The 14,528-nt window shown below is 35.3% G+C and overlaps 1 protein-coding gene across 1 annotated transcript in view; it reads left to right on the top strand.

Annotated features, from left to right (window-relative positions):
- The window catches only part of LOC101514217 (uncharacterized), a 14,599-nt gene extending 926 nt beyond the window's left edge, over positions 1–13,673 (top strand). Inside the window, exons 2-10 of the mRNA XM_004492042.4 lie at positions 616–709; positions 1,079–1,984; positions 2,434–2,555; positions 3,412–4,354; positions 5,031–5,546; positions 6,371–6,693; positions 10,495–10,593; positions 10,682–10,807; positions 11,561–13,673. Of these exons, the coding sequence (XP_004492099.1) occupies positions 616–709; positions 1,079–1,984; positions 2,434–2,555; positions 3,412–4,354; positions 5,031–5,546; positions 6,371–6,693; positions 10,495–10,593; positions 10,682–10,807; positions 11,561–13,339 (4,908 nt within the window). The 3' untranslated portion in view covers positions 13,340–13,673. The remainder of the gene's footprint in view (positions 1–615; positions 710–1,078; positions 1,985–2,433; positions 2,556–3,411; positions 4,355–5,030; positions 5,547–6,370; positions 6,694–10,494; positions 10,594–10,681; positions 10,808–11,560) is intronic.
- The last annotated feature ends 855 nt before the right edge of the window (positions 13,674–14,528 follow it).

Below are 14,528 nucleotides of genomic sequence, written 5' to 3'. Positions count from 1 at the left end.
TTATGCTTTTCTGGGTTTAATAGTTGAAGTGAAAAATGAGAGCGTCTTAAAATTTGAAAGCATGTGGTGGAATCAATGTGTTGTTCTTGCAAATTCATTTGATTGATATGGATTTGTTTATGAGTAATTTAGCGGTTAGTCTGAACTAGTTTGCATATTTATTAGCTGTTGAACTGATATTACGACAATTGGTTTTGTTTAGCTTCTCTTTGTGACCAGTGTGGTGTGGGGTTTTATGCTTCTTCTGCGGCTTAAATAGTAGAAGTGAAGAATGAGAGGGTGTTAGAATTTGAAAGCATGTGGGGGAATCAATGCTTTGTTGTTGTAAATTCAAATTAAATGATATGGTTTGTTATTGAGTAACTTAGCGGTTAATCTGAACTAGCAACTTTATCTGCTGTACAACTGATGCTACAACTATCTGTTTTGTTTAGTTTATTTTGCAAACACTGGTGTGTAGGGTTTTATTTTATGCTTTTATGGAGGCTTAAACAGTAGAAAATGAAAAACAAGAGTGTGCCTAAATTTGAAAGCATGTGGTGGAATGAATGTGTTGTTCTTGCAAATTTAATTCAATTGATATGGATTTGTTAATGAGTAATTTTTGTTCACCAGGAAAATCCTAATGGCTCTACAGTGCAATCCACCCTTGCTGCAGGGTCTGGTTCTGTTCCTTTGGTGCAACAAAGCACCCAAGGGGTTCAAGGTGGTAAGTCCTGTTAACTGTCGAAGTGTCAATTGAACTTGGTTTTGTACTGATCTCTGCAATTGATCATCACTCATCTGGCATCATTACTTTCTTATTAGTCTTGGTTTATGGAATTGGAAACTTCATCTTCATCTTCATTGTGTCAAGATGTCGGTATGTCATGTGTGTGAATAGATGGTGCTCTAATATTATGCATTGGGCATGGCTTTTTCACTGTATTTTTCTTCGTAATATAATCTTGGTGTTTTCCTACATGCATCTAGTAAATTTTTTCTTCTTTAGTCAAAATGTGAATGTAATCATCTGTAAAAGCCATTTTAATTTTAATGGCATGTACAATTTATGGAGCGTTATGAAAATGTTTTACAGGAAGCTCCAATAATATACAAACGCGAACAGCCATACAACCATTTTCACTGAAGAGCATAAAAAAGAACCAATTACCCCCTAAATCTTCTCCATGGACTGGTCATGTAGACAATGATAAAAATCTAGTAATAAGCTTTTCTGATGATGACAGTGGTAGTGACATTGAAAATAAAGGTAATCCTTCCGGGTTGAAAAGAAACGTCAAGCGACCTATCTCATCCTTGGGAAATTCAAACAAGCTACAGTCACAACAAAATGCTAGAAGTTTGCACAAGGAAATTCCCAAGAAGTTGTCTATGAATCGCACATTTATCTCATCAGTGGCCAAAATTCCTAGTTCTAATTCTAAGGGCGCTGGATCCTGGTCACTGGGACAAGGACCACGAGCTCGAAATTTGAATCCAATGAACAAAACTTTAGCTAGCCGAGAGCGTGACCAAGGAGCATTATCAAATGACAATAAACTTCAGGATTTGCGGCATCAGATTGCACTTCGGGAAAGTGAACTGAAGTTGAAAGCAGCCCAGCAACATAAGGAATCTGCTTTAGTTTTAGGTAAGAATCAGAATGCCATGAACTTGAAGAATGACACAGGTAGGAAAAATATTCCAGTTTCCTCAGGGGCTGCACAATTGGAGCTGAAAGAACCAGATAGGAAGCGCATAAAACTCAACACATCTCATGATACACCTCAAGCTGTTGGTGGGCAGCAAGTTCCCGTTGTAAAATCTATATTACCATCAAAAGATTCTTTGTGTGGGAACATTTATCCTCAGGAAAGAAACAAGGTTGATCATAACCAAAAGGAGATTCCATCATGTAAAGGAGAGTCGAAAGTCATATCACAAAGGCAGCCTGACAATCATCTTGGCAACTCATTAGAGAATATGCCTTGTAGAAGAGAAGGTAAATATTTTTCTTTATTTTGTCCGTGTCGTCCACATTTTGGTGAACAAGTTCACTTAGAAACTTTGTTGTACTCATCTGGATTTTAGAAATTAAAATATGTTTTGATTACTTTTGTGTTTGTGTATTCATTTCAATAATTCATTAGCTTGTATCATTCGGTTGTCTCATTACATTTTCCTAATCACATGTTTATGTAAGGCTGCTTCCAAGTGCTACTACAAATTTGATGCCATATTTTTTGGTCAAAATATCAAATTATATTGCAATGTCATGATAATGTGTAAAATATTGTTTTCTAATCTTACGGAACTTTTCTTTGGTTTAGATGATTTAGTTAAGTATGATAAAACTGGCTGCTTGATTCCACCAGTGTCCAAATATTTGTCATTTAAACATATTTAAGTCCTTTTCTTGTAATAATCTCATAGTCTAATCATATTCTGTAGGCGATGTCAATTATGGTTGCTATCAGGCTGACAAAAGTAGCAGGTTGGTTGACCCTTGTGCAGCTTTCAACCAAAGTTCAGTGCCAGCAAATATGCCTTCCAACAGCGTGCCAACTTATTTAGTGAGTTTATAATTTTCTATTCATACATTTATTTGTATTTCGTATTTGTGTTTAATAGCTGATAGTAAGTCATAATTCTCTATACATGAAAATTGCTTTAATTGGGTGACTTTACTGAAAACTGTCTGATATTGTTTTTCTTGCTAACCAACCATAGTTCATCTGCCTTCTCTTTTACCATTTTGAATTCTTCAGAAATTATGGATGACTGAACAATGTAATTTACTATGACCTATGATTTGATTCACAAGTGATGCACAAACTTTCTGTTAGGATATAGGGTAAGGGTGAATTTGTTAGGATTTGAGTTATGGAGTAAGCCAGGGACGTATTAATTAATGAGGTAGTTAGTTAGTTGATGGGGTAGTCAGGATTATCATGTATAAATAAGGCGGTTTTGGAGTTAGAAAGGGAATCGTTTGACTATTGTAAAGTTGTGAATAGAGTAGAAACTCTATTGTGAAGGGGAAACCCTTGGAGAGAGATTCCTCTCATATTAGTCTTTTATATTTCTTAGTAAAAAAGTGTTCTTTCCTTGGAATCCAATTCTTGGGTTCCTAACACTTCACTTGTAGTTAATAATAGGCCATAGATTAGCCAAGATCATAAACCTTTGTCAATACATTAACAGTCATTCTAGTATGAATTTAAAATTCTTTGGCATTGTGAAATTTCTGTTGTCTTTATATCACCAGAGTAGTGTAGCACTACAGGGTTACCACGTTGCTTCCTGAATAAATTACTAACAGTAAGCAACTGAAAGAGGCCACTACTATACCTTCTATAATCACTCTGATTTTGTTGTGTAGTGAATTGTGTTGCATTTTCTCACTTTCTCTTCTCATCTCTGACTTAGGAAGCATTAAGCAATGATGTTCCTATGAATCGTAATGGCAATGCAAATGTCTCAGAGCATAGCAGCATTGATTTACAGTCAGTTTTTGGTATGGAAGAATTGATAGACAAGGAACTGAAGGAAGCTCAAGAGCACAGGCACAGTTGTGAAATTGAAGAAAGGAATGCACACAGAGCTTATCTTAAAGCTCAGAGGTCTTTGCTTGAGGCTAATGCTCGATGCAACAATCTTTATCGCCAAAGGGAATTGTATTCAGCTAAGCTACGATCTTTGATTTTGAATAATTCCAGCTTTTCTTTGTCTTTAGGACAGCACCAGCAACTTGATATAGGTCTAGATTACTTACCTAAACTTGGATATGAAATACCCACATCAAGCTGTCTGAGGCAGGCTGAATATCATATTAATAATCCTAGTTTTGATTCTAATAATCAAGGCATCAATAATAGGCAGTCTGATACTTCCTATCATCACACACATGGAGCAAATTTAGGTTCTGAACATTGTGCTGAACCAGATGCTAGTACATCTGAGCCATTGCCTCAAAGGGGTAATCATACTGCGGATGAAGTGTATTCTCCTACTAATGAATCTGACACATCGGCTAATGAAAATGAAGAAATTTCTCTATCTGGACACGTTTCTAATCATCTTGATGCTGAATATCATAGAAAACAAGACTCCAAGGCGAAACAAATGGACATAGATACAACATCAAATGCAAATTGTTCCACCGGTAGTCCTCAGGATTCTTTGCTTCTTGAAGCAGCATTAAGGTCTGAATTATTTGCACGATTAGGGAAAAGAGCCATGAAGAGTAATAATCCATGCAACAACATTGAGACTACTGAACAAGGTGCTGAAAATGAGGTTGGAAGTGAGAAAAGCCGAGTGCATCATGGCTCTGTCCCATTGTCTAATGCAGAAAACAATGATCTTAGAGGTGAATTTTTTTGGATGAACATTTTTGTCATTTGCTATTTTTTAATTTTGTCACACAGGCCTGCTTTTTTAAGTTTGTAATACTGCTCCTTAATCCTAGCAAAGCATAATAATGTATAGTTTGGATAACCTGTATAATTTGTTTACTCTAATCAATGTATTGGCCCTACACTAGCTTCACATTTGATGTTCTTTCCTAAAATTCTTCTCTGTTCACTCAGTTTCATTACATAATATTTGTAAATGGAATAATTTTGGTGCTGTTGACTGTCAATTTTTTTTTTTTTTAACTTTATTGAATTGGAGTATTAGGATTTCTAATGAACTGTTGATATCAAAAGAGGAGTTGATCTGTGTGTGTATCTTAATCAACCTAAGAATAAAACTTCATAGACTCTGTAAATGCTTTAGATTTAAGGTTGATAAACAGTGATACTAGGAATTAAGGACTCTCAAATATTGAACTGAAAATATTTTTGTAGAAAATCTAGAAGTGCTTTTCTGTCAATCGCAGTATATTGGCACTTTTAGGTATTAACCAATTATTTAGGTTTCAGATCAATGATTCTCGGTCTTTATTGTGTCAAACACAAGTTAAAGTTAGCAGTAGTTAATTAAGTGTTGATGAGGTTGCAAGTTTATCATTATGTTCCTGATTATTTTGTTCTTAAATTTAGGCATCGAGAGGAAAGAAAGAAACATCTATCCGGATACTCAGATTCAAAGTCAGCAAAAAATTGGTGGAAATTCTTTGAGTGCCAACTGCGGTGCTGGTTCTGGTGATCAAGGAGAAATACCTTTTCAAGGTCATCACTCGACTAATCCGGTGAACGTTCTGCCTGTGATTTTTAGGAGTGCATTTAGTGAGCTGAGAGAAATGTCAACATTTAGTTCAGATCATTTACCCAATCAAAATAAGTCCACTCACGATAATGATGATCAAAGTCAAAATGCTACTTGCCTCAGTTCTGATGAAGCAAAGAAGAACATGTCGGCAATCTCAATGTCTGTCACTGTTGGGAATTCACTCTCAGAAGAAGGGACTTATGGATGGAGTCCTGAAGTTGATCCGTTTTGGCCGCTTTGCATGTATGAGCTGCGAGGAAAATGCAACAACGACGAGTGTCCTTGGCAGCATGCTAAGGACTATGCTGATGGAAACATTAATCAGCAAACTGATTCTAATAATGCAGGTATAAAAAATTAGTTACAGTTTGTAACCTGTATATTTTGCCTTCGTTCTTGTTGTATGATGATGGAACTTTCTGAAAATATCCATGTCCATGTGATGATTGTTATATGTATTTTTGGGGTTTTTTCTGAAGCTGAACTAAATATTGTCCAATATAGGAGATAATTAGGTTAATTAAGGATGAATGGTTGATACTGAAAAGAGAATATAGCCCTATTTTACACTGAATATTGTTTGGTTAGGGAGCTAATAATGTTTTTACCTCAAATAAAGTATGCCGGGTTATATTTTGAGGCTGACACGATCCAGTCCCAGGAATGTAGTTATATTTTGAGGTTGAATGAATGTCGGGAATATGGTACTTGGTTGGATCGATGTCTTGGTAATTGAGCTTGTGTGAAAGGAACCTACCTCCATAGGTCGATTTTTGATATGATCGACATTATTGTCCGAAATAAAGGAAAAATGCAGAGGATGAATTTTGGATTTACTTTCACTAAAATCTGTTGAAATTAGGGAACCACTATTCATATACAAAATATATTTCTAGAACTGACTGGTCCTAAATAGTGAGTTAATGACTTTTTGATATCTGATTATTGCTTGGACTCAGTATTAAAAGAATGGAAGCTTCTTTATTCTACTCAGTTCAATGTCAGGGAAGCTAAATTATGTGACAGAATGTGGAATTTGTATTGACCTGTAACAAGTGCTGTATAGAAAAATTACAATTTCTGAATTATGAATTCATTATGATATTATCCACTTCATATTATTGTTATTAAAATTATCTTCTCTAAAGAGACTGTTATACTGTTTGAACAGATTCTCAAGATCGATTGCCGTTGCATCAGCAAAATTGTAATGGTGTGAGAAAAGTTACCAAGTATCACAAAGCTACTATTCTGCCGACATACCTTGTTAGTTTAGATGTTCTGAAAGCGGATCAATTTGCATATAAACCTTTAACTGCACATAGAATTGCTCAATACTGGCAGCAGCATTTCAGTATCACTTTGGCTACTTTGAATTTGCTACAAAATGGTTCAGCTGCAGATGGTCCATTTTCACTTGGTGGTGATGAATGCAAAGAGGTCCGTGGGGCATGGAGCAAACAGTTATCTTTTCAGTGGAGAAATGGAGTTGGGGTTTGTTGCTTCTATCTATCATACTATTTTCCTGGTTTGTTCTTATATTTTTAAAATAATCTTGTGAAGTCTAACACCACAATGCAGAAGTGAGCACGATGAGTCAATTGTAATTTTATTTTGTTCTTGTATTATATGTGTTAAAATATTATATTAGAATGTAAATAATTAAATTAGATGGGCTGTAAGTATTCCGGCCCGTTAGTATTACTGTAATCTAGGGTTGTTTAATACTCTTTGTCTATATAAAGAAATTCCGTTGTGTAGTTGAAACACACGGGTTATTCAATATGTCTCTCAATACTCTTTATATTCAACATGGTATCTAGAGCCTATTGAGAGACAACCCTAATCGTCAACTACCCGGTGGACCCACTGTCTCCGGTGAATATTTTTTTTCTTTCTTTTTCGGCAAACTGTGTTCTCAACTCCGGTTTCCCCCTCTCTGCCTTTGATACGCTGATTTCTCAATCCTCGTCCATCTGTTCACGCTCTACCGTTGTTGTCGTCACTGCCGTCACTGTTTTTGACGATTTTTTTTCGACGAACGACCACTCCAGCAGCGTCGTACACCCCATATCGGCCAACCCTTCAGTCGCGTCATCAGAAACATCCACACGCGCCCTCACGCACCCTCACGCGCCTCCTGCCATCACGCGCGTGAGATCCACACGCCGCCTCTGGATCCGGCCCTGCCACCTAAGCATGACCTTCCCATTGCTCTTCGTAAGGATATTCGCACCACCCGTAATCCATCTCCTCATTACATTGATTTGTGTTATCATCGTCTTTCTCCTTTACATTACATTTGCTTGTCCTCCTTGTCTTCTATTTCTATTCCTAAAACTACAGGAGAAGCATTATCCCACCCTGAGTGGAGCCAAGCAATGCTTGATGAGATGTGTGCTCTACAAAGCAGTGGTACTTGGGAATTGGTTCCTTTACCTCATGTGAAGTCGTTAGTCGGGTGTCGTTGGCTTTATATAGTGATGGTTGGGCCTGATGGTAAGATTGATCGATTTAAGACTCGTTCGGTAGTCAAGGGATATACTCAGATTTTTGGGTTGGATTACAGTGACACATTCTCACCTGTTGCCAAAATGGCATCTGTCATACTATTTTTCTCCATTGCAGCAATTCGACATTGGCCTCTCCATCAACTTGACATTAAAAATGCTTTTTTGCACGGTGATCTTGAAGAGGAAGTTTATATGGAGCAACCACCAGGGTTTGTTGCTCAGGGGGAGTCTTCCACCATGGTTTGTCGGCTATACAAGTCCCTTTATGGTCTTAAACAGTCTCCTAGAGCTTGGTTTGACAGATTCAGCTCGGTAGTACAAGAGTTTGGTATGATCTGTAGTGAAGCCGATCACTCTGTATTTTATCATCACTCAACCCAAGGGTGCATCTATCTTGTTGTATAGTGGATGACATTGTTATAACTGGTAGTGATCAGCAAGGAGTACTCCAGTTAAAACAACATCTTTCAAATAAATTTCAGACTAATGACCTTGGTAAACTCTGTTATTTTTTGGGTATTGAAGTAGCCCAATCCAAGGATGACCTTGTAATTTCACAAAGAAAATATGATATGGTATTCTTGAAGAAACAGACCTATTAAATGCCAAGTCAGTTGATACTCCTATGGATCCAAATGTCAAACTCCTACCCAATCAGGGAGAGCCTTTATCAGATTCGGGAAGATATAGGAGATTGGTTGGAAAATTAAACTATCTCACAGTCACTCGTCCTGACATTTCCTTTGCTGTCAGTGTGGTAAGTCAGTTCTTAATTTCTCCTTGCCAAGAACATATGGATGCTGTAATCTGGATTCTTAAATATATCACAAGTGCACCTGGAAAAGGTCTCATTTATGAAGATAGAGGACATACTTAGATAATTGACTACTCATATGCCGATTGGGTAGGCTCACCCATAGATAGACGATCAACTTTCGGGTATTGTGTACTTGTCGGAGGAAATTTAATATCTTGGAAGAGTAAGAAACATAATGTTGTTGCAAGATCCAGCGCTGAGGTAGAATACAAGGCCATGACACTAGTAAAATGTGAACTCATCTGGTCGAATCCTGTTTTTCATGAGAGGACTAAGCATATTGAGATTGACTGCCATTTTGTTAGAGAAAAGATCGAATCGGGTGACATCATCACTAGCTTTGTCAATTCCAATGATCAGTTAGCAGATGTTTTTACAAAGTCATTGCAAAGTCCTAGAATTAGTTATATATGTAACAAGCTAGGTGCATTTGATTTATATGCTCTAGCTTGAGGGGGAGTGTTAAAATATTATATTAGAATGTAAATAATTAGATTAGATGAGCTGTAAGTATTCCGGCCCGTTAATATTACTGTAAATTAGGGTTGTTTAATACTCTTTGTCTATAAAAACAAATTCCGTTGTGTAGTTGAAACACATGTTATTCAATATGTCTCTCAATACCCTTTATATCAACAATATGATTTTATTTTGGTTTTTATAGGAATATTTTTCAATTTTATTGGTTATTTTATGTCATTTATATAGTTATGATAGAAATATGAAGCGTATTAGATGGATTTGGAAACTCCTAGTTGAGTACTTGCTTACTAACAATTGAATTTTATTATGCCCATCAAAGGACCTAGAATATGTAAAACAAGATGTTTTTGTTGTTGTTAGCAGTTAATAATTATTTCATGAAATTTTCCTTTGGTCCTAGTATTCTTAGAAGTTTCTGGCTAGTGGATTAGGTTGCATGACCAAACAATGTTAATTCCACCTTCGTCGATGTTCATGCCTTTGCCTTTGTACGGAAAGGCCTATAAACTAGTTTATAGCTTATTTGATTTGCTTATAACTTAATTGACAAATAAATGTATATTTGTTTGATAATTGAGATTATTGCAATAGCTTATAGTTTTTCTACTGTTTGAGCTTGAAACTTGTTACTATGTTATCTCTCACTTTTACTTTCTCTTATATTAAAATACAAAATCAACCCTAATATTTATGAAACAGAAATAAAATTTATATTAAATGTTATGAATGTCATTTTATTATATTATCTTGTTTCATTTAATAATATAAGAAACAAATTGAAAACGCAATTTTTCTAATTTGTAAAATGGTAAACAATTTGAAATAAATTAAAATATAAAAGATGATAATTATTTTAAAATAAATAGTTTATATAATATCAAATAAACATGTTATTATAGGTCATTTTATATTTATAAGTTGGTTGAACAAGTAATTTTACCGAATACTTAATTTTAATCAGCTAACTTATTAGCTATTAGCTAGCTAGCCTATAGTTTATTTTTCCCAAAATAAGCTTTTACTCTTCTGCACTTGAATTGACATATCACACTTCTATGCTTGTTATGATATTATGCTTTGAATATTTAAATAATCCACTATTTTTAAGTCTAGGATTTGGGGTATGACCATTTTTTATATTTTGTGCACTAGTTCATATCAGTGCATGCACATATATACTATGACGTGTTAGCTATAATTTTGCAACTGTAGCAAGGATACTTATTCACGATTTTAGTACTGCTCAGTGTAAATCACAATTTTGTGAACATCAATGCGAAGAAGTATTTCTTATGTATACATATATTTTCAGTTTTAGAATAAAGTTGTTTTTAATTGACTATAATATGAATTTTTTTCAGTTTTCCTGGCCAACAGCTCTTGTTAAATCTTGCCTTGATTTTATGATTAACCTGTAATGCTGAATGTCTTGAATTCGTTTTTTTTTTGTGCTAACATCCCCTTTATTTATTGCATACTTAGAATCAAATTAAACAGGCTATGGCTGATAGTGAGCAAGCTGTTGAGATGGCTCTTCTTATTCTTGACCAGGAAATCAATAAGTTGCGGGGAGTGCGAAAGGTAACAGTTGTGATTGCATTTTCTGTCTTTGTAGATTTTGTTTGAGTTTGCTTATGTATTTCTTCATATCGATAATTGTAATTTTTAGGCTCTATCTGTACTGTCAAAAGCTCTGGAGATTGATCCAACATGTGTGGCTCTCTTGATAGTTTATTTGCTCATTTACTACGGAAGTTTGGGGCCAAATGAAAAGGAGGACACATTCTTGTGTGTGGTATGTTATCCTTTGTTTTCTACTTATTGATGGAGCATTCTCTGGATTTTTCTTTCTTGGAGAATGAGGAAATTTTTATAATATAGGAACTCTAGAAGTTGCTATTAATCATAACCCCCTGAAATCCAATGATACGATACCAGCAGTAGGTAACACCATCATAAATTACGTGCTAGGCCTTTTGGTTCGTTTGTGTTACGAGTAGCATGCATTTCTGACTTGCTTTTGTTTGCACATTGAAATCACTGGTTCACCATGTAATCTGTCATTTAAAAATACTAAATTTTGAGAGATGTTCTATCCATGGTTGTTGATTTACATTTATCGTTAGATACTGATGGCCATCGTGCATGGTTCTATCATTTTAGTATAAGGCTGGTTGATGTCGTGATGGGTGAATGGATGGAGGAGATAAAAATCTTTAGGCTTAAATGAACTTTTGGTCCTCCTAATTTGCATAAAATGAACATTTAGTCATTTCATTTCGAAAACCTTTTTTTTGGTCCCCCTATTAACTAATTCTTGGGATTTTTTGGTCCCCTACTTTTTTGATGATGTGGCACTCTCATTAATTTATTTTTGTTATTAATTTCTTTCATAATTTCCTTATGTTGTTTTAGAAAAAAGAGCCTTTTATCATTTATCTCGTTGGCTCCACTTAAATTCCTTTTTAACTTCTTGTTAGTATGTTAAGCCCTCCGTGTAAGGACTGATTATGTGATTTACCTTGGAATTCTGAACCGATGTTACCAGGTTAAGCTCTATGAAGGATCTTATGTACTGTGGCTCATGTACATCAATAGTCGTAGAAAGCTTGATGATCGATTAACTGCCTATGATTCTGCCCTCTCAGCTCTCTGCCAGCATGCATCTGCTGCTTCTGAAGACAGAACGTGTGAAAGTGCATGCATCTTAGATCTGTTTCTGCAAATGATGGATTGTTTATGCATGTCGGGGAATGTTGAGAAGGCAATACAGCTAACTTATGGAGTTTTCCCGGCTACAACTAAATCTGATGAACCTAATTTTCTGTCACTCTCAGATATACTCAATTGCTTAACAATTTCTGACAAATGTGTGTTATGGGTTTGTTGTGTTTACTTAGTTATTTACAGGAAACTGCCTGGTGCTGTTGTTCAGAAGTTTGAATGTGAGAAAGATCTCCTTGACATTGAATGGCCCTTTGTCAGTTTATCAGAGGACGAAAAAGAGAGGGCTGTTAAACTTATGGAAACAGCTGTTGAATGTATTAACTGCTATGCCTATAATGAGTCAATGAAAAATGAAGTTGATCTCAAGTATGCTCAACATTTTGCTCTCAATCATCTCAGATGCATGGTTGCTCTTGATAGCTTAGAATGCTTAAGAAATTTGTTGAATAAATATGTTAAGTTATACCCTTCCTGCATAGAATTGGTTCTGGTGTCAGCTCAAATACAGAAACAATATTTTGGTGTTGATAATCTGATGGTATTTGAGGATGCAATTAGTAGATGGCCAAAAATAGTTCCTGGAATCCAGTGCATTTGGAATCAGTATATTGCATATGCCATCCATTATCAAAGAACGGACCTTTCAAAAGAAATTACAGTCCGGTGGTTCCAGTCTGTATGGCAAGTGCAGGATCCTCCATATGGTGGGATGGATACTGCTGACGATGGTAGTTCTTGTGGTTTAGTAGGATTAGGTTCTAAATTTGTTTCCGACTCATTGAATTCTGGTCATAAACAGATGGATGAGATGTTTGGATATCTTAATCTGTCTGTTTATTATTTTTTCCAGAATGATAAAACAGAAGCATGCAAAGCTGTTAATAAGGCTAGGAATACTGTCAGTTTTGTGGGTTTAGAGCAATCTATAAGAAAATATGTAATGTTTCTGATTTGTGATGCATCAAGCTTTAATGAGGATGGTCCTAAAGGTGCCATCAAGAGAATATTGGAAGTATATATGGATGGTTCCTCCCAGGCATTTCTGGCCCCTAGGGTACTAACGAGAAATTTTGTTGACAACATCAAGAAGCCAAGAGTACAGCATCTCATTGGCAACATATTAAGGCCAGCTTCATTTGATTGTTCTCTACTAAATTTGATACTTCAATCATGGTTTGATTCATCTCTTTTACCCCAAATTGCGAGTGATCCAAAGCATCTGGTGGATTTTGTGGAAGGCATTATGGAGGTAGTTCCTTACAACTTTCAATTAGCTATGTCTGTTTGCAAGTTACTGAGCAAGGATTACAGTTCTTCTGATCTAAACTCAACCAGTCTATGGTTTTGGGCGTGTTCAACCCTGGTAAATGCAATTATGAATGCCATCCCGATACCCCCAGAGTTTGTCTGGGTGGAAGCTGCAGAGCTCCTGCACAATGCTATGGGCATTGAAGCAGTAGCCCAGAGGTTTTATAAAAAGGCACTGTCAGTGTATCCATTTTCTATAATGTTGTGGAAATATTACTATAATCTTTTTTTGTCCATTGGTGATGCAAACAATATTGTTGAAGAAGCAAAAGAAAGGGGTATTAACCTTTGATTTGGTAACTGGTTGAATGTCAGGTGAGTATCAACATAATTCCTTGCTCGTGGAAACACTTATGGCCAATTTTGCTTCTATCACATGGAGGCCTCAACGCAGGTGATTTTTTTCTGCTCAATAATTGAATATTTTCCAGATTTTGGAAACAGTTCTGATGACAGAAGTTCCTAGAGTTCAGAGTTAAAGTTGCATTAAACTTGTACAGGTAAGTAAACTAAACAAACTAGCAATGTCAGGGTAACTTCTTAGGAAATATACAAGTGGGCTGGTGAAAATTTTGTATATCTGATCTTCCTTTTGCTGTCGTTTTTTTTTTTTTTTTTTTTTTATACCCAGCAATTTTGTATATCTGTTCTTCCTTTTGCTGTCGTTTTTTTTTTTTTTTTCATACCCAGCATACATACCAATCCTCATTATTCCTGTAGCCCTGAATTTAGTCCTTCATAGATTAGGTGGTTAGCATTGTCACATTATTCTGTGAATGTTATTGTTGGGTTCTGACATTTTAATTTCATAAGGTGTTACGTTACAGACGAATGAATGAAAGAATATTTTTATTATTTATTTACAGTCTTGTGGTTAGTCTTATTCTTCTAGTTCAATGTAATTTATTTTTGTCGTTTTCTTATATATCTAAAGTTACACGGGATATACCGTATAGAATCTGAAGCTCCCATCATGGTTGATAGAAGAAAATTGACGAAAGTATTTCTTTCTTCAATTTACTTCATAAATACCAGTGTGTATTGTTTTGCTTCAAATGCTATGGGTTGGAATCAATAGCTACTTTAAGTTACTTTTTTTTTTTTATTATATACCTTAAGTAACTTTGATGCTTACATTTTAGATTAAAGCTCATTCACCAAGGTCTTTATGTTACTCTCTCCTACAGACTACAAGCTTATTGAACCCTTTTTTTTGGAATTTTTTCATGCTCTCACCCCTTACATTTTGAAAATGATAAAAATTCCCTTAAAATATTAATTAAAAAAGTTAATACAAAATTAAAGAAGTTCCTACATAATGTTACTTCTATAAATAAATAGTTTTAGACAGTCGTGACGAACTAGCACATGTTATGATAAAAATGGTTTGTTTTACGGCAAACATTGAAAATATGCAAAAATTGAAAATATTAATATTCAACAAAAAAAAAAAAAAGATTGGAAGAGTTAAAACGACTTAT

Source organism: Cicer arietinum, chromosome 3 (genome assembly GCF_000331145.2).
Source record: "Cicer arietinum cultivar CDC Frontier isolate Library 1 chromosome 3, Cicar.CDCFrontier_v2.0, whole genome shotgun sequence".
NCBI lineage: Eukaryota > Viridiplantae > Streptophyta > Magnoliopsida > Fabales > Fabaceae > Cicer > Cicer arietinum.
The sequence above is the reverse complement of the archived record's forward strand: the minus strand, read 5'-3'. Positions and strand labels throughout refer to the sequence as shown.